The sequence below is a fragment of the Sciurus vulgaris genome (assembly GCF_902686455.1).
Source record: "Sciurus vulgaris genome assembly, chromosome: 12".
Lineage (NCBI taxonomy): Eukaryota > Metazoa > Chordata > Mammalia > Rodentia > Sciuridae > Sciurus > Sciurus vulgaris.
In genome coordinates, this window is record NC_136473.1 from 56,667,895 (window position 1) to 56,688,489 (window position 20,595).

Below are 20,595 nucleotides of genomic sequence, written 5' to 3' on the forward strand. Positions count from 1 at the left end.
GGATAATCCTAGAAGCCATATCTCCCATCTTTAGGTGGGGCAAATCCCATCCTGAGATACCTGCTGGAGACTGGAAGCTCATTGTCAGGTACCTCTCATACATCAGGACTGAAGACTGGGAGGTTTGAATATTCTATGACTGTCATAGTGTAGATTTTTTTTTTTCTCCTTATTGAAAAATTTTAAGTTTTTATTTCTTTACTTTTCTCGCTCTTTTTTTCTTTTGTTCACCTGTTCCCTCAGAGTCTTTCCCTTTTTGCATGCTAACAACCAACTTCTTTTGATTACACTCTCACTCTTTCTATAATCTAAAACTTCTATATAGTCTTTTCTTATTCCATTAACAGCTACATACTATACCCAACCCATCCTCATTGTCCTCCATTAGAAACTGCAGACCTTATTACAAATCTATTTTTATACTGAAGATAAAAATTGAACTCATTCTGTTTATTATGACAATATTGTTAACGTCCTCATAGGGACTATTTGATTTAGGGTTGCATATTGTCTATACTGAGCACTGCTAATATTGATCTCCCCCTTAAGAAAAGGAATTGGAAACCTATAGGGTCACTATAAGCCTACAGGGGGGAAACTGCAATACCTCAGATCTGCACTGCTAGAGCGGAAGATACATGAACAACATGAAAAAACAAGGGAAGAAAATTATCCAAACAAATCTAGATTCTATATAAATAGAATCCAGTGACAGCATGGTAGAAGAAATGTCAGAAAAAGAGTTCATCTATGCCCCAAACAGTGGCTCATCAATGTATGTCAAACAAATCCTTCTCAATTTCAGAAACCAAATAGACCATAACACAATAATACTAGGTGATTTTAACACGCCTCTCTCACCACTGGACAGATCTTCCAGACAAAAATTGAACAAAGAAACCATAGATCTCAATAACACAATCAATAATTTAGACTTAACGGACATTTATAGAATATACCATCCAACCAAGAGCGAATACACTTTCTTCTCAGCAGCACATGGATCTTTCTCTAAAATAGACCATATATTATGCCACAAAGCTAATGTTAGCAAATACAAGAAGATAGAGACACTAGCATGTATTCTATCAGATCATAATGGATTGAAGTTAGAAATAAATGAAAGAGTAAAACACAGAAACTATTCCAACATCTGGAGATTAAACAATATGCTACTATATGATGAATGGATAACAGAAGATATTAGGAAGGAAATTAAAAAATTCTTAGAGGTAAATGAGAACAAAGAAACATCATATCAAAATCTCTGGGACACTATGAAAGCAGTACTTAGAGGGAAATTTATTTCATGGAGCGCATTTAATAAAAGAAGTAAAACTCAACAAATAAACGACCTAACACTACAGCTCAAAGCCCTAGAAAAAGAAGAACAGAACAGCACCAAAAGTAGTAGAAGACAGGAAATAGTTAAACTCAGAGCTGAAATCAATGAAATTGAAACGAAACAATACAAAAAATTGACAAAATAAATAGTTGGTTCTTCGAAAAAATAAACAAAATTGATAAACCTTTAGCCACACTAACAAAGAGAAGACGAGAGAAAACCCAAATCACTAAAATTCGGAATGAACAAGGAAATATCACAACAGACAGGATTGAAATACAAAACATAATTAGAAGCTATTTTGAAAATCTATACTCCAACAAAATACAAAATTTTGAAGGCATCAACAGGTTTCTAGAGACATATGAATTGCCTAAACTGAACGAGGAGGACATAAACAATTTAAATAGACCAGAAAAAGAGTTCAGATTATACTTAATTAAAATGGTTCATGAAGCAAAGGATGAGATAAGAGAGCAAAAGCAGGCAATGAATGATCACACCAATAAGCAGTTGAAAGAGCAACTGCAGGAAGCAAAAGATCATTTCAACAAAGAGAGATTAAAAACAAAACAAAAAACAAATGGAAATCCTTGAAATGAAGAAAACAATGAACCAAATTAAAAACTCAATGCAAAGCATCACCAACAGACTAGACCACTTGGAAGACAGAACCTCAGACAAAAAATATTTAATCTTGAAAATAAAGTTGCCCAAACAGAGAAGATGGTGAGAAATCATGAATAGAAACTCCAAGAACTATGGGGCATCATGAAAAGACCAAATTTAAGAATTATTGGGATTGAGAAAGGCACAGAGATACAAACCAAAGGAATGAACAACCTATTCAATGAAATAATATCAGAAAATTTCCCAAACCTGAAGAATGAAATGGAAAATCAAATACAAGAGGCTTACAGAACACCAAATGCACAAAGTCACAACAGGTCCACACCAAGGCACATTATAATGAAAATGCCTAACATACAAAATAAAGATAGGATTTTGAAGGCTGCAAGAGAAAAGCATCAGATTGTATATAGGGGGAGACCAATATGGATATCAGCAGATTTCTCAGCCCAGACTCTAAAAGCTAGAGGGCCTGGAACAACATATTTCAAGCTCTGAAAGAACATGGTTACCAACCAAGAATCCTATACCCAGCAAAACTAACCTTCAGATTTGAAGCCGAAATAAAATCCTTCCATGATAAACGAAAGTTAAAAGAATTTACAAATAGAAAGCCTGTGCTACAGAATATTCTCAGCAAAATATTCCATGAGGAGGAAATGAAAAACAATGTGGGTCAGCAAAGGGACGAACTACCTTAAAGGAAAAAACATTCAAAGACGAAACCAAGTCAAGATAAAACCAAAAATAAGTCCAAATGACTGGGAATACAAATCATGTCTCAATAATAACCCTGAAGGTTAATGGCCTAAACTCATCAATAAAAGACATAGACTGGCAGAATGGATTATAAAGAAAGACCCAGCAATATGCTGCCTTCAAGAGACTCATCTCATAAGAAAAAGACATCCACAGACTAAAGGTGAAAGGATGAGGAAAAACCTACCATGCTCATGGACTCAGTAAAAAAGCGGGGGTTTCCATCTTTATTTCAGATAAAGTGGACTTCAAACCAAAGTTAGTCAGAAGGGATAAAGGACATTTCGTATTGCTTAAGGAAACCATAAATCAGGAAGACATAACGATCATACATATTTGTGCCCAAACAACAGTGCATCCATGTGCACCAAACAAATCCTTCTCAATTCCAGGAGTCAAATAGACCACAACACAAGAATTCTGCGTGACTTTAACACACTGCTGCCACCACTGGATAGATCTTCCAAACAAAACTAAACAAAGAAACCACAGAACTCAATAACAATCAATAACTTAGACCTAACAGACATATATAGAATATTCCATCAACAAGTGAATTCACTTTCTTAGCAGCACATGGAACCTTCTCAAAAATAAACCATATGTTATGCCACAAAGCAGCCCTTAGGAAATGCAAAAAAATAAAGATACAGCCTTCTGTTCTATCAGATCATAATGGAATGAAATTAGAAATCAATGACAAAATAAAAAACAAATTACTCCAACACCTGGAGACTAAATAATATGCTATTGAATGAAGCATGGATAACAGAAAGTATCAGAGAGGAGATAAAAAAATTCTTAGAGGTAAATGAGAACAATGATACAACATATCAAAATCTTGGGACACTATGAAAGCAGTACTAAGAGGAAAATTCATTGCATGGAGGGCATTCAATAAAAAATAAAAAGTCAACAACTAAATGACCTAATGTTACAGCTCAAAGCCCTAGAAAAATAAGAACAGAACAACACCAAAAGTAGTAGAAGACAGGAAATAATTAAAATCAGAGGCTGAAATCAATGAAATTGAAACAAAATTCCAAAAATTGACAAAAAGTTGGTTCTTTGAAAAAGTAAACAAAATAGACAAACCCTTAGCTGCACGAACAAAGAGAAGGAGACAGAAAACTCAAATTACTAAAATTCGTGACGAAAAAGGAAATATCACAACAGACACCACTGAGATACATAACATAATGAGAAGCTACTTCAAAAAATCTATATTCCAACAAAACAGAAAATACAGAAGACATTGACAAACTGAACCAGGAGGACATATACAACTTAAACAGATCAATATCAAGCAACGAAATAGAAAAAGCCATCAAAAGCCTACCAACCAAGAAAAGCCTGGTCGACCAGATGGATTCTCAGCCGAGTTCTACAAGACCTTCAAAGAAGAACTCATTCCAATACTCAAAGTATTCCAGGAAATAGAAAAGGAGGGAACCCTACCAAACTCATTCTATGAATCTAATATCACCCTCATACCCAAACCAGACAAAGACACATCAAGGAAAGAAAATTTTAGACCAATGTCCTTGATGAATATAGATGCAAAAATCTTAAAATCCTGGAAAACCATATCCAAAACATTTTTTTTTCAAAACATATTAAGAAGATAGAAAATCTTGAATCATGATCAAGTGGGGTTCATTCCAGGAATGCAAGGTTGGTTCAACATTTGTAAATCAATAAATGTAATCCATCATGCCAATAGAATTAAGGATAAGAATAATATGGTTATTTCAATTGATGCAGAAAAAGCATTCGACCCCTTCATGCTGAAAACACTAGAAAAAATAGGAATAGTAGGAACACACCTCAACACTGTAAAGGCTATTTTTGGTAAACCGATGGCCAACATCATTCTTAATGGAGAAAAACTGAAACCATTCCCTTTAAAAACTGGAACAAGACAGGGATGCCCTCTTTCACCACTTCTATTCAACATCATCCTTGAAATACTAGCCAGACAGACTAAAGAAATTAAAGGGATATGATTAGGAAAAGAGGAACTCAAGCTGTCACTATTTGCTGATGACATGATTCTCTATTTAGAGGATCCAAAAAAAAACTCTATCAGAAAACTTCTAGACCTCATAAATGAATTCAGCAAAATAGCAGGATATAAAATCAACACGCATAAATCTAAAGCATTTTTTTTTCTAAAGCATTTTTATACATAAACGATGAAACATCTGAAAGGGAAATGAGGAAAACAACTCTGTTCGCAATCACCTCAAGAAAAATAAAATACTTGAGAGTCAATCAAACCAAAGAGGTGAAAGATCTCTACACTGAAAACTACAAAACATTAAAGAAACAAATTGAAGAAGACCTCAGAAAATGGAAAGAACTCCCATGTTCTTGGATAGGCAGAATCAATATTATCAAAATGGCCATACTTCCAAAGGCACTATACAGATTTAACACAATTCCAAATAAAATTCCTATGACATTTCTCATAGAAACAGATTAAGCAATCATGAAATTCATCTGGAAGAACAAAAGACCTAGAATAGCCAAAGCAATCCTGAGTGACCCAGCTATCCCACTCCTCAGCCTATACCCAAAGGACTTAAAATCAGCATACTACAGAGATGCAACCACATCAATGTTCATAGCTGCTTAATTCACAATAGCCAGATTGTGGAACCAAACTAGATGTCCTTCAATTGATGAATGGATAAAGAAACTGTGGTATATATATATATATATATATATATATATATATATATATATATACACACACACACACACACACAATGGAATATTACTCAGCCATAAAGAATGATAAAATTATGCATTTGCTGGCAAATGGATGAAATTGGAGAATATCATGCTAAGTGAGATAAGCCAATCTCAAAAAACCAAAGGTCGAATGATCTCTCTGATAAGCAGATGATGACACATAATGGGGGGTGGGAGGGGTTAGTGTTAGGGTTAGGGTTAGGGAGGGGGGCAAGAATGGAGGAAGGATGGACTGTATAGAGGGAAAAGAGGGGTGGGAGGGGTGGGGGGAAGGGAAAAAATAACAATGAATCAAACAACATTACCCTATGTAAATTTATGATTACACAAATGGTATGCCTTTACTCCATGTACAGAGAAACAACATGTATCCCATTTGTTTATAATAAAAAAAAAGATATACAGGTGATCAACAAATATATGAAAAAGTGCTCATCATCCCTAGTAATTAGAGAAATGCAAATTAAAATCACCTTACGATTTCATCTAACTCCACTTAGAATGGCTATTATCAAGAACACAAGCAATAATAAGTGTTGATGTGGATGTGGGGATAAAGGCACACTCATACATTGCTGGTGGAGTTGCAAATTGGTGCAGTCACTCTGGACAGCAGTACAGAGATTCCTCTGAAATCTTGGAATGGACCCACCAGTTGACCGAGCTATCCCGCTCCTCGGTTTATACCCAAAGGACTTAAAATCAGCATACTACATTGATGCAGCCACATCAATGTTCACAGCAGCTCAATTCACAATAGCTAGATTGTGGAACCAACCTAGATGTCCCTTAATTGACGAATGGATAAAGAAACTGTGGTATATATACACAATGGAATATTACTCAGCCATAAAGAACAAAATTATGGCATTTGCAGGTAAATGGATGAAGTTGGAACATATCATGCTAAGTGAAATAGGCCAAGCCCAAAAAACCAAAGTCCAAATGTTTTCTCTAAGTGCATGAAAAAAAAAAAGCAAAACTGTATTTAGTCACTGATGTTTTACATATATAGCCTCAGAAACATTTTATTACTGATATTTCTGTAAGAGTTATTGTGTGTCAAAAATTCTCTAGTCCTAAAAATTCCTACTTTTTTTTTTCACTGAAACAACTGTTTGTAAATTTAAACTTGTTATCTGTAAAGATCTTACAAAAAAGCAACCATGTGTTACTGGATTACAAAATTTTAATAGAAACAGACATAATGCCATGTTAATTATTTCATGAACACATAATCTTCAAATGTAGGCCTTTTCCAAACCAAGAAAAATATACTGCGTTCAATTTCCAAGTTGAAATTGGAAATGGCTATGTTTGCTAAATCACATTTCATGACATTAAACCTTTGAACAATTGTGATTTTTTTTTTTTTTTTTTGCAGGGTGGTGCACAGTGCTAGGGATCAAACCTTAGACCTCAGATATGCTAGGTAAGCACCCTACCACTGAGCTACACTCCAAGTCTGAACAATTTTATCTCTTTTTTTTTTTTTCCCTTTGTTTTTAAAATTCAACAGATTTGGCATCAATGAAATACCTGGTTAAAATCCTAGATTATTTTCAAGTCAGTTATAGAATAGTAATAACCTTTTTTTTTTTTTAATTGCCTAGGAATAGAAACAAGAGCCTTGCACGTATTAGGTAAGTTCTGCCACTGAGCCACACACCTCCCTTCAGCCTAGAACAATAATCTAATGTTTAAAGTTTTGTTTTAAAAAAATTAAATAACTAAATTTTGCAGACATTTTCACATAGCAAACTTTAAGATAAAGTCATTCACTTTACATGGTTTCAGGAAGTTGGCTTAGAGAAGTAGGAGTGATCTAAATTGAATCTTGAAATTTATAAAGGAGAGATGTGGTGGGGGGAAGGTTGGCTAATTATGCAAGGAATTTCTGTGCATTTACTGTTATGTGAACTTGTCTGCTACGTAAGAGTCAGGATTACTAAAATATCCACTTGCATAAGACTTGCACTCTATGCAACTGTACCTGAGTATACCAAATCTTTCTTGCCTCTGAAATCCTAAGTCCAATTTACATAGTCCAATTAATCTAATCTTAGCATTCACTCCAGTTAGATTCTGAACTAACAGAAGGCAGAGGCACAGCACAGACTACTAAAGACTAGTGATACCAACTATATGTTTTATTCAGTCAGTTTGTCTGTTGGTGAATGTATGAGTGGGAAGGTATGGTCCCTTTCTCCGCACCATTTTGAGATTCATAGCCTAAACTTCTATCAGGAAAGACTGGTTAATAAAGAGAAATACAACAAATTTATGTAAGGAAATTTTATGTAACATGAGATCCTTTATAATGAGACCCAAAGATCCAAGGAAACCTGCCCATTTTTATGCTTGGATTCAATGAAGTATGGACAGATGTAGAGAGATGAGATTGGACAAAAAGGGTGTGATGGAATGTAATAGACAGAAGCAGGGGAACTCAGCAAGCCCTGCCTGTTCAGTTTCTTGGCTTCTCTCTGTGGCGTTTCTTCCTCTTGGATATAGGTTCAAGATTCCTTCTAAAATGAGGTTTCATGATTTACTATGAAACAAGGCAGGTCAGAAAATTGCTTTACAGTCAGTTCTTAAACAGAAAGCTAGGGAAAAATTACAGTTAGTTTAGGCTTTATGGCTTGCTTTGAGGAAAGTAGGTCTAGTTTTTATGATGCCTTGGGGAAAAGGAATTCTAATTTCTATGACTCCTTTTGGGGAAGAATGAGGGGCAAGGTATAGGAGGGCAGGAGTAGGTCAGAGAGACCTTTTCTTAGTACTGATGCTCTTTCTGAGGGCTTCCAATGTTCCTTTATTTCAAAGTATTCAGCAGATCAAAATGTTGTACTTGGGGGTATCATTTTCTGAGCTCCATTAAGAACTAGAACTAGAAACAAATCACAGATCTATCAAACTCTTAGTCATTTAACACGCACCAAATACTTAGTGTGTTTTATTCATTATGGATAACAAACAAGGTATGTAAGACATGGCCCATAAAGGAGATTCTATAAAAAATAATGTATTTAATTCTACTTCCCTGAACTACTCAAAGTTAGCAGACTGAACAAAAAATTATTTTTAGATAAAAAAAAGTGTACCTCCAAATGTGGAATAAAAGTTTTGTCACTTTCTAGGGCAACCACTTTGGCACCAGCTTCAAGTAATGCTTGAGTCAGGATTCCAGGCCCTAATATATTAACAGAAGAGAAAGTTTATGTGCAAAGTAAACAATATAATCTCTTTTAATATCAAACACTTAATAGTTGTTATACAAGTACTGTATAATTTCAATTCTCACAACATCCCCAACATGTCCTTTTGACATATAAGGAAAGTGGGGATTAAATAATTACTTGACTCCAACATTCCAACTGGCTTTGAATCCATCCTGTCAGTGACTGCAAATTTTGTATTGTTAATCACGTTTCACTTTTCCTTAAAAGGAAAAAACGAAATAAAAGAAAACAACAACACCACCACCAAAAAAAAAAAAAAAAAAAAAAAAAAAAAAAAGAAAAGATTGTCTCTAGCCTTCCTCTTACTCATGGACTACGTGGATGCTCTAACTATCAAAAATAATGTCGAGCCTAAACAGAACTGGCATTCAATGATAGGAAATGGTGCTTTAAAACACGTTCAAAAAGTCTACAAATCATGTGTTTTCCGCATCTTGCTATGGTCTATAATAGATGCTCAAGAAGGATAAGATAAACTTTGAGCTCACAACTGTTTTAGGGAGAAGTGAAAGCTATGAGCAAAATTTAAAATATTGCATAAGGTGCAACTGCTACAGAAATATTTTGTAATGCTATTATTAATACAGTTCATATACGTATGTTGTAGGCAATCTTTCCAAGAAAGCGGCCTGAAGTAAAGGGCAGTGCCTTAAATAGCACCCCACTATTGGTCAATAAAAATTTGCAGAAGAGAACATCCAAGAAAATGCAATCCAGCCGTACTCACCTGGATTGCACTCCAGGAATAGCTGCCGAGGATTTTTTCGTTTCTCCCGCAGGATTTGCACCAAGGTCTCAGCCGATTTCCGACTAGTTATGCAACGCCCGGGCTCTAAGCGGCACTTGGACACCCACCAGGGAGAGTCCCCCAAATCTGGATAGGGTAACGGCTGTGGGTGGAAGTCAGACAATTCACGGCGGTTCCTCGCCTGAAAGTCCTTCCGCTTAGTTGCTCCTGACCTCAAAATGTAAAAGCGACCAGCGCCCGCCCAAACTGACGTTAGTCGCGGAGCAATGCCGGTAGCTGGGCCCCACATCTTCGCCTCTAAGGTCGGCCTCAAAGATCAACTAGGATCTACTTGGGTAAGCCCTGTGCAGAGCATCACACGTGCAAACCCTCCTCGCCACCGATCTAGGCCGGGCGGAAGTAAACATTACAATCTGCGCATGCGAACGTCTGATCCTTGGTGCAGTCCTCGCTCACTTCCGTTTCCGATCCGCCTCAGCCGCCAGAGGATTGTGAGTGGACGGATGAGGAAAGAGACTGACTCTCCGGCTGTGTCCGGGCTCATACTCTATGGTTATCCGCCCTCGGCGCTTCCTCTCTAGCCGCTCGTGCTCTATGCTCCGCGGTCTCGGGCTGCCAGCCGGCCAGCGGGGAGGGGTGCGCAGAGGGAGGCGGGGCGGAAAGGCAAGAGGTGTCTAATCCACCCGAGCCGCGGGAGACCCGAGCAAGCTCAGTGACAGCTCCTCGGCCGCCATGTCAGCGAGTGGGGCTGAAAACAGACCCGGCGCCCAGCGGTAGTCCTTCTTTTGCCTCGGATTCCCAGGTGAGGAGAGGAAGAACGGGATGCAGGGACCCGCCGCTGGAAAGCCTTTCGAAAGCCCCTCGCTCCTCCCTCTGCGCTGTCCTCCAGCAGCGCCGCCTCTGCCCTCGCACTGAGGTGTAGCCGGGTTCCCTCACCTTCGCCCCCTCCCCGGTAGCCTGTTTTCCCCCTCTTTCCTCCAGCCAATGTGGGTCTTCTGTTCCTGCGCATCGCGCCAATTTCTCCCTCCCTAGGGGATTAGCGCCAGAAATCGTTCCTCGCCGGGCTCCCTGGGGAGCCTGCGGCTTCTACTATGTCTCTGTCCCTTTCTGTCCTGTTGCCTACTGCCTGGTATCTCCACCCTTGTGGATGCTTTTTATTCCTCCTCACCATACCTGCTCCCTCCGCACCGCCACTTTAGTGGTCAGGAACCACCTGGTGTTTCCGCCGGGGCCAGTATTTACCTAAATTTTCCATGTTTGAAAGAGTGTTTTCAATCTTAAGTTTTAAGATTGAAAAATTAAGATTTATAAGCTTAAAATTCTTTCCTAAGCTCAAAAGAACGAAAATCTTGGAAAGCTTATTTATTTACTGAGTAAAGTTAAACACATTGTACTATAGAATGCAATTTAAAAGACCAGTTCCAAAGACTAAAAATAGGATGCTCTAATGGAAATTTTGGCTGTCTGTTGGTAGATTTTTTTAGTGTAATTTCACTGAGGATCATAAGAAAGAGCTTGACCACCAAGGCAGGAAACTGCAACCAATCAACTCCTTAGTTTAAAGTATGTACAATCCTTTCTGCTTACTCTACTGGGAGCATAATTGAGCTTGGTATTTAAATGCATAGAGAAAAGGTTCCAGAGGAATGTGTCACCTAGAAAATAGTCTGAAGATTATCCTCAACTGATAAAACTCCAACTGATGAAGAATTGACAACTAAATAGGACCTTTTGGAGATTATTCGATTGTTTTGATACCATAGAAAGTATCTAATCAACTGTTGTGGAAACCCTGGGGATTCACTCATTGATCTTAATTTCCTTAAGTTTTCTTTTATTGAAAATTTCCTAGAACCTTTTGCCTTTTGCCACAGCTGAACACTGGAGAAAGTTTTCCCCCTTCTCTTAAAAACATTTTCATAGATTCAGAAAAACGCTGATTTTTTTTTTTTTTTCGCCAAGTGCCCTGGAGGCCTAAATATTTTAAAATCAAAGCGGAAAGATGTCTTATGGTAGAGAAGTATATGATTGACTCAAAGAAATGTAATGTTGAATTTATCACTTTAAAAATATGCTTTTTAAAACTGGATGTGTCGCTCAGTGGTAGAATGCTTGCCTGGCATGCTCAGGGTCTTTGGTTCCATCTACAGCACTGCAAAAAAAAATAAAAATACTTAAAAATTAACATTGTAAGGGGAAAAGCAAATATGTAAGATGAACAGGTGGAAATACAAAATACATTTTCTTATTTTGTAATGTTTGTGGACCAAAGTGAGCCTACTTAATCCTAAAGAAACAATTTTCTAATTTTGCTTTTACTGCTGTTATTTTCTTTTGGTTTGGGGAAAGGGAATTAGGTTACAAGTATTTCCCTTTTTTATTCTATTAATGATTCACTTGTTTGTGGTTGAAAGTACTTGAATAACAGAATCTTTGTTTTTTCCTGAGACCCTAGGTACTAAAAATGAAAGGAATGTCCATTTCACTTTAAAGATGAGTGTTATAATTAGCTTTTAGACCTATTTTATTAGTAAATTTTGGTTAGTTTACTTTTCATCTTATTTTCTTAAGTTGTGTGGTTTTGCACCCTGTGCTATTTTTGCCTTTTTGAAGTAATCTTTCTTTCAAATGGTGCCAGGACTAAGTTATCCTACTGAGTATTTTTATGATTGCTTGAAGTTATTTTTCTTATTACTTCAAACTGCTTTTTCATTTATCTTCTAAATCACATCTGTAACTGGGAAATACCAAGTGACAATTCCAGTTTGCTGTCAGAATCAAGGTTGCAGTTCTACAGCAGTAAACGTTTAAAAAAAAAAAAAAAAAAAAAAAAAAAAAAAAAAAAAACTATACTGCAAGCCACAGAAGTAATTTAAAAATTTCTAGTAGTCATATTCACAAATTAAAAAGAAATAGGCAAAATTAAATTGTAATAATATAATTTAGCCCTATGTATGTAATTTCAAAATGGACTCAAAGTTTAAAATGAGAGGTTTTTCATGAGTTTACACTAAATCTGCAAATTCTGGTGTATATTTTACATTTATAGCACATCTCAGTTCAGACTAGCTAGCTACTGTCCAAGTTCTCAGTAGTCACATATGGTTAATGACTACTTCATTTGGTAACACCATATCTGATTTTTGGTTTGTTTGTTTGTTTATTTATAGTGCTAGGGATTGAACCCAGAGCCTTATGCAGGTTGGGCAAACACTCTGTCACTCAACTGCCTCTCTAGCCTGTGGTAGCATTTATTGATAGCATTGCCATTTGATGTTTAAAATACCTTTCCACCCTAAGAATCTGATTCTGTGGGGTTAATTAAAAACTCCTTTTCTTGAAGTACTTTGATACTCAAACTGAGAAAGCTCTATGCCGGAAGAGGGTTCTAAGAACTCTCTTCCTCTTAGTGTTTACTGTGTTAACACTGAGTTCCACGCTTATTTAGTGAGCACTGATGCCCAGTACTTGTTTAATGAGGATCATAAGATGAATACAGTGCTCAGTCATTTCCTAGGGTGATGGTGTTATGTTATTTACATCTTTATGTCAACAGTGTGTCAAGGCACTATACTAATAATCTTTGTCTACTAAATCTTATTGGCATTAAGTAGGGAGAACTTGAGAACCCTACAAAAGATTAAACTTTATTGTAAACAGATAGCTTACCTGCTGTTGTTATTTTATGAACCAGCTTCTGGTATGGCTAAGAGTTTTAGGAATGTATTTCTCTATAGTATGGTATTTCTTATCAAGGGAACAATCAAAACTTTAAAAAAAAATTTTTTTTAGTTGTAAATAGATATACTACCTTTATTTTATTTATTTATTTTTATGCAGTGCTGAGGATTGAACCCAGGGCTTCACACATGCTAGGCAAGCGCTTTACTACTGACCCAAAACCCCAGCCCTCCAAACTTTTTTTTTTTTTTTTTTTTTTAAGCAAGATTTAGAAGGAAAGAGTTTCATTTTAGTTCTGGGAACCTGAAATATGGCAGTTTTTATAAAGCTACTGACATATAGTCTAGGTGCATAGAGTAGCTTACTCTATGCAGCAGGGAATGGTGATTTGCATGAAGCCATTTGTGGTTTAGAGCTGAAAAAAATAACCCTGAAGCCTGCTGACCTCAATGGGGGATCAGTCAGATCCATCATTGTTCCTATCTTGACCCCTATGCTCTAATAAACTCCCCTGCACTTCTTTTGCTGTAATGTGTTACATCTACATTTAGTGTTAAAATTAGCCTGAAGGCCTAATTAAAATTTGTAATTTAGTATAAGAAATATGCCCTCTTCCTAACCTTTATAATATTAAATAAATTTTAAATTACCTGGTCAGTAAACAGACCATAAAGTCTAGTCTTTATAGACCTGACACAGTGTAAGACAACATGTGAAATGTTAGAGTATCAAACACAGAATTGGAGGGGAGTATGGATATTGGTTACATATTTCTTGAGGGCTATGGGCATGTTCTGTAGGCTAATAGTGTTTTCATTTGCATTTAAAACTAGATGACTGTCCATTAGTATAATTTTAGTTGAATAAGAAAAAAAATACCAGGTCAGGGTTATGGAGGAAATGGAGAGAAGTAGGTGAAAGGATACAAAGAAGACAATATAGAAGATGAAGAAACAGGTACAAAGATATAATGTACAACATAAGGGCCATAGTTAATAATAGTGCATTGTATTCAGGATTTTTGCTAAATGAGTAGATTATAATTGCTTCAGCCACACAGAGGAAAATGGGTAACTATGGGAGATGATGAATGTGTTGTTTCACTATAATAACTATTTTACTATGTGTCTTACAACATCATGTTGTATACCTTAAATATAGACAGTACCATTTTTTTTTTTTAATGAAAGAAAACAAGTGTGGCACATTCCTGTAGTCTGAGTTATTTGGGCAGGATGAGGCAAGAAGATTGCTTCAAGACCAGCCTGGGGAACATAACAAGACCCAGAATGGGGGGGGGGGCGGGGATGACAATGTTGTTTGATTCCTGTTTTTTGTTTTTTCTTTTTTCCCCCCAGTATACTGGATTGAACGCAGGGGCACTTAACCACTGAACTACACTCCCAGTCCTTTTTTGTATTTTATTTAGAGACAGGGTCCCACTGAGTTGCTTAGCACGTCACTAAATTGCTGAGGCTCTCTTTGAACTTGCGATTCTCCTGCCTCAGCCTTCCCAGCTGCTGGGATTCCACCGTATCTGGCTTGTTAATTCTTGATTTCAAATTAGCTGTAGCAAATTTATTTTAATTATTTGAGGAAGAATAATTATAGTATAGCAATTTTATTTTATTTTTTATTTTTACAGTACTGGGGATTGAACCCACTAAGCTAAATTCCCACCCTACCACTTTTTTTTTTTTCCATTTTATTTTGAGACAATGTTTTGCTAAGTTGCTGATCTTGAACTTCCCATCCTCCAGTCTTACTCTCCCCAGTAAGTGGGATTATAGGTGTGCATGAGTGCACCCAGTGAAATTAAAAAAAAAATTTAAAGCCCTTATAAGATTTAAAGAGTTTCCAAAAGGATTGTGTTCTCATTGATAAATTGTAATTTAATATATGTGTAACTCGCCTGGGGATGTAGCTCAGTGGTATAGTTCTCTCCTAGCATGCACAAGGCCCTGGGTCGAATGCCAAAGAATGAGTCTTATGGGAAGATTATATTTCCTATTAACTAGGGAATACGGTTTAAAAAATAATTGAAATAATTTATATGTAATAGTCTTTAAAGTACATTATTTAGGGCTGGGGTTGTGACTCAGTGATAGAGCACTCACCTAGCCTAGGTGAGGCACTGGGTTCCATCCTCAGCACCACATAAGAATGAAATAAAGGCATATGTACACCTACAGCTAACAAATATATTTAAAAAAAATACATCATTAAAAAATTCTGAAGTCTTGTAGCTTTAGATTTCTTTAATTATTTTAATCTTAATTTTGAGAGTCTACTTTTTTTTTTTTTTTTTTGAAGTACTGGGGATTGAACCCAGGGCCTTGTGCTTGGTGAGGCATGCACCCTACCAACTGAGCTATATCCCCAGCCTGAGATTCTACTTTTTTAACTTATTTGAAGATAGAAACTTCTTGCCATTCCACCATTGCATCCTGACATTTCTTAGAACTTCCTGCTTTTCATCATCATTAGCCATGTGGAAAGGAAAGATACTGTCTGCTTGTCAAATGCATACAAATCAAGATTTTTCCCAAACTCTCTAGTAAGAATTCTGAAATAGAAAGTGGTAAATTTAGTAATCTTTATGAATATTTAGGCATTTGACATTTTATTCAGCAGTATCTAAGTGATTGTAGAAGTTAGCATTACTTTGTAATTGTCATATCTGTAATTTAATTTAAGAGAATTACCCAATTTTTCTTGGAAAACTATAGTCTGATTAAATAATTATACTTTTTCTATATTAGCTATGTTTGAAAACTCAATGAATTAGGTAACCGTGGTTTTTTAATTTGTTGAAAGCACAATAACCTCTTAAAATACTTAAAGATTTTGAAGGAAATAATTAATTTAAAATATAGGAACTTCAACTGGCATGGTGGCTTATGCCTATAACTAGTGGGGAGGCTAAGGCAGAAGAATCTCAAGCTCAAGGCCAAGCTCTGCAACTTAGCCAGACCCTGTCTCAAAATAAAAAGGGCTGGGAATGTAGCACAAAAGTAGAGCCCCAGTACAAAAAATATAAGACATAGAATACTCTTGTTCCTGGACATTTGAGAGTATCAATTTAAGCTAAATTTACCACTTACAGTTCTATTTTGATGATATGCATACATTATCCTTGTGATTATTTTCTACAAGTATAGTTATTACCACTATACAACTTAATCTTAAATAGAATTTTTATATGAATTGAAAATCATTGCTTAAGATTTTTCAATGGGAACTTATTTTTTGAAAATGTTTTTTTATCTTTTTTTTTTATTTTTTGAAGCCTAGAGGAATTATCTGTTTACCTTGTGAAACTGCAAAAATTATTCAAAAAATTTTTTTCACTTGTGGAGCATGAAAAAGGTTTACTTAAGCTGGATAAGGATTCATAAAAAGTGACCAACATTATTTCCCCCTTCATATTCAACTCAGATAAAAAGAAGAGTGGAAGTTTTTAGAAACTACGCTGATTAGAAAAATTAGGAAATTTCAATTTCTGAAAAAGACTTTATGTGTACTCTTTTGTGGCATCATAATCCAAATTCAGCCATTAGACTTTATTTTCAACTATTTACAAAGTAATTCCTAGGTTTGTTTGATTTTTTTTTTTTTTTTTCCTTGTTGCTAGGGATCAAACCCAAGGCCAGGTAAGTGTTCCACCATTGAACTGTATCTCCAGCCACTCTCAGCGCCCCCAAGATTCTTTTTGCTCTGTTTTTAGATTTGTGTGGAGTTCTTTGCCATGTCGATTAGAGTTATACCTGAGGTTTTGGTAAACACTGTAAAAAGCCAAAATTAGAAAAATGTCATGTGTCTTTCTTTTAGTCATATAATAAATGTTTTGTGATTAGGACAAAAAAGTGTTCAACCAAGAGGCCACCTGATAGATTAGTTTTGTGCCTTCTTATACTTACAGGGTTTCCCCCTCCTCTTTAGCTGTGTATCTGGAGAAAACCTAGGGATAGCCTAGTGAACCCCAGCAGAGGTTTGCCTTTATGTATGGCTCACCTTCCCTGCAAACCTCAAAGAGTATAACTATGTGTGCAAGAAATTTACAAGCAAAATTCTGCTCCAGGAACACTTTATCTAGGCTGAGGAAACAGATATTCTAAGAATTTTTTTTTATAACTAAAGGTTCCATGTACTTGTGTAATACTTTGTATAAAACTATGTACTTTGGAGAGTTTCCATTTTACTCAACTCTTTGGAGTACTTAAAAAGAGATCCAGAATACCACCATAGGATATTCTGCCTTCCCTCACTTTTTTTTTTCTATTTTTCTGCCATTTGTGGAAAATCTAAAGGTGGGAACAAGTTACGACTTTTTGTACACTTGAAAGGAAAGGAGGAAGTAGGAACACAGACTTATTCTTTTCACATTTCCTCTTTTTACTTTCCTTTTATAAAACTAATAATTCTCCAAAGAGAAAAAGGTAAATAAATCTTGAGAAAAAAAAGATTTAAAAATTAATTTTTTCTATAAGGAAAATTACAGAAGAAATGTTAACAGAATCCATTGATCTCTCTCAATCTACTGACAATCAATATGTGATGAATTAGCCAAGAAGAAACATTGAGTACAAGGAAAATTCAGTGTACTGGTACTATACACACATCTTTGGGGGAAAAAAATGTATTCTACCAGTAGTCTTCTGAGCACTGGAAGGCATCATCCCTCCCTTGATAAAAATTGTTGGTTTATCCTTTTCTTAGACCTTCTAATCTAAAATAGATTGCCCTTACTCTACAATGTTTTCTTTTCCCAAAACCACATCAAAATATGCATTCCTGGATGACTCATTTCAGGAAAGTATATTCACTTTCACACCTATCTCCCTTTCTGACTGTCTAATAACTTTCAAGGTGTTGGAGATATAAATTAGTATGCCACCATTATCTCAAACATAAGATCAAAATAAGGATTAATATTGTATATATTTACTTAGATATTATGTTGTAGGAATGGAAGATGGTAGCTTACCAGTTGGTATGCATTAAAAATAATTTCTTGAGCTGAGGATATGGCACATGCAGGTCGGTCTAAGACCCTGGGTTTAATTCCCAGCATTACTAGAAAAGGGGTTTTGTTTTGAAAAAATTTTTTGGAATAATCGGAGTTTTTAACCTATAGCCCAAGAATAGGCGTCATTGGTCAATAGGTTCCCCGAATTATATTTGTAAATTAATGTTAGTATGTATCTACTATTCTAGGAATAAAATTCTCAGGTTTTATCCAGTTGTTCATTAGTGTCCATTACCCTCCAAAAAAGAAAAGAACTAATGATTTTCTTTCCTTTTTTATTTTCGTACTTGGAATTGAACCCGGAGGCTCTTTACCCCTGAGTCACATCTCCAGCCCTTTTTATTTTCAATTTTGAGACAGTGTCTTCCTTAGTTACTAAGGCTGACTTCAAACTTGGGATCCTCCTGCCTCAGTCTCCCAAATCACTGGGAATACAGGTGTGTGCCATAGTGCCCAGCAAAAACTACAGAATTATTTTGTGTTTACTTGGTTATTACATATACTTCCTAAATCTCTCTTAAGCAGCTACAGTTTTTAAAGATCCCTGTATGGATGCTTCACTTTTAGTAGAATTTTATTTAAAACAAAAATAATTTAATTGATTACTTTATAAGAAAACATAGTGATTTATTCTTTTCTTCTTTTTTTCCATACTGGAGATTGAACCCAGTACCTTGTGTATGCTAGGCAAGCGTTTTAGCACTAAACCAGGTCCTCAGCCCTTTTTATTTTTTATTTTGAAACAGGGTCTCACTAAATTGCCCAAGCTGGCCTCAAACTTGCAATCCTCCTGCCTCAGCCTCCCAAGTAGCTGGGATTACAGGTGTACACCACCACACCAGGCTCAGAGTGATTCTTTAAAAAAAAAATCTTCAGATATCTTGTGTCTTTTAGGCCTTTAGGATTTTTTCCTTGTATTTATCTGCAATCTTGCAGGGTACTTTGTTTTTTGTTGTTTTTGTGTTTTATGGGTGGGAAGGCGAATAATTCCTGTGGTAGAGTTTTTGCTGAAGTCCAAAAAGTTGTTTACAGACCTGAGGTTAGGATAAAAGAGAAAGACCTGTGTCTTTTGCTGCCTTTACCAGTAAGAGAAATGAGCCATGAATAGGTTTGATTATATAAAGATTCTTTCTGATGAAATAGAAAAGGTTGAGAAAATGGGTGCAACTAGGAAGATTACCCCTGAAGAGCAGGTAGAGACATTCTAGATGAGAGGGGGAGATACTGGTTACCAGCTGATGTTTGTTGATCTCTATGTCCAGTTGAGACTGTTGAGTCCAGGTAGAAAATGGGGACAAGTCTGGAGACTTATGGTAAAGGTAGCTTTGGAGGGGTATCTAGTTCTGGGAACTCAATGAGGGAAGGTTATCTAGCCAACATTGAGGCTGTAACTGAGGGTGCATGGCCACTGCATTAATGTACATAGTTGTGATTTTCTTTAGCAATGGATGACAGATTGGGTATAATGGTAGAGAAAGTGACTAGGCTGATTAGGGTTGGGGGTTTTAAGGAAGTAGAGAAATGATATGGATCCAGCACTAGATATAGAAGAAAGTAATGGCAGAAAGTGTCTATTATAGTTAAAATGAAAAAGAAAGAAAAGAAGGTAGGAGTCTGGAGTTCTTGCTGTGATTGAACAGCTGTGGTAATTTAAGTAAGGGATTGTGAGTAAATGATAGAGTTTAGAGCCAGATCCAAGTTATTGGTAGTTGGATGTTGAGACTCATCTGAGTGACTCAAATAAATTGTTTATTTTGGTGCTCAGAAACCATAAGACTAGGGTGACATTATAGATTTTTGAGACAATGGAGAATTATTCATTCCATATATGATGTAACTGTTCATATTATGTGAAACAGAAATGAAGTGTTTTCTTGCATCTTTCTTGCATCTATATGCAAAATGGATTGAAAGGGATATGTGAGATGATGGGACTGTTTAATTAAAAGTAACATTAGCCTAAACTTAAAAAATTTCTTAACTTCTGAAATGGTAGAACTAATACGTTTTTGCTTTTTGTTCAAAAGACAAGTAGGAAGTGAGCTAGTGAAGTCCAGTTTATTTATTTATTTATTTTTTTAATTGGGGCTTTATGGTTATACATAGTAGTTGGGCTCATCCCAATACACTCATATATGCATGGAAATGGATTTTAGTTCATGGTCCTCTCTTATCCCTCCTCTTTTTCCTCCCGCCCCCCGCCCCCCGACCTGCTTAGATTTTTTTATATAATGTTAAAATTGTTTGCCGTATGGAATATTACATTCTTTATCCTAATTGAATTATGAAGTTCATGTTAATGAACTGATGATCCATAGAAACTTATATATTATAACATACATATATAAGAAATCTGCCACTTGGGTGAATAATTTTGAAGTATGGTGGCTTGTGAATGACTCTGAAC

General features: G+C 36.0%; 2 protein-coding genes across 3 annotated transcripts in view; one reads left to right on the forward strand and one right to left on the reverse strand.

Moving 5' to 3' along the window:
• Positions 1-9,873, reverse strand: part of TFB2M (transcription factor B2, mitochondrial) — a 51,917-nt gene extending 42,044 nt beyond the window's left edge. Inside the window, exons 1-2 of the mRNA XM_079106636.1 lie at positions 9,458-9,873; positions 8,593-8,681 (exon numbers count right to left, since the gene is read on the reverse strand). Coding sequence (XP_078962762.1) covers positions 8,593-8,681; positions 9,458-9,767 — 399 coding nt within the window. The 5' untranslated portion in view covers positions 9,768-9,873. The remainder of the gene's footprint in view (positions 1-8,592; positions 8,682-9,457) is intronic.
• Positions 9,874-10,128: 255 nt separating this feature from the next.
• The window catches only part of CNST (consortin, connexin sorting protein), a 99,876-nt gene continuing 89,409 nt past the window's right edge, over positions 10,129-20,595 (forward strand). The window contains exon 1 of one of the 2 annotated variants that reach the window (XM_079106622.1): positions 10,129-10,280. The gene's annotated coding sequence lies outside the window, so the exon portion shown is untranslated. The remainder of the gene's footprint in view (positions 10,281-20,595) is intronic. The other variant, XM_079106623.1, reaches the window with a different exon arrangement.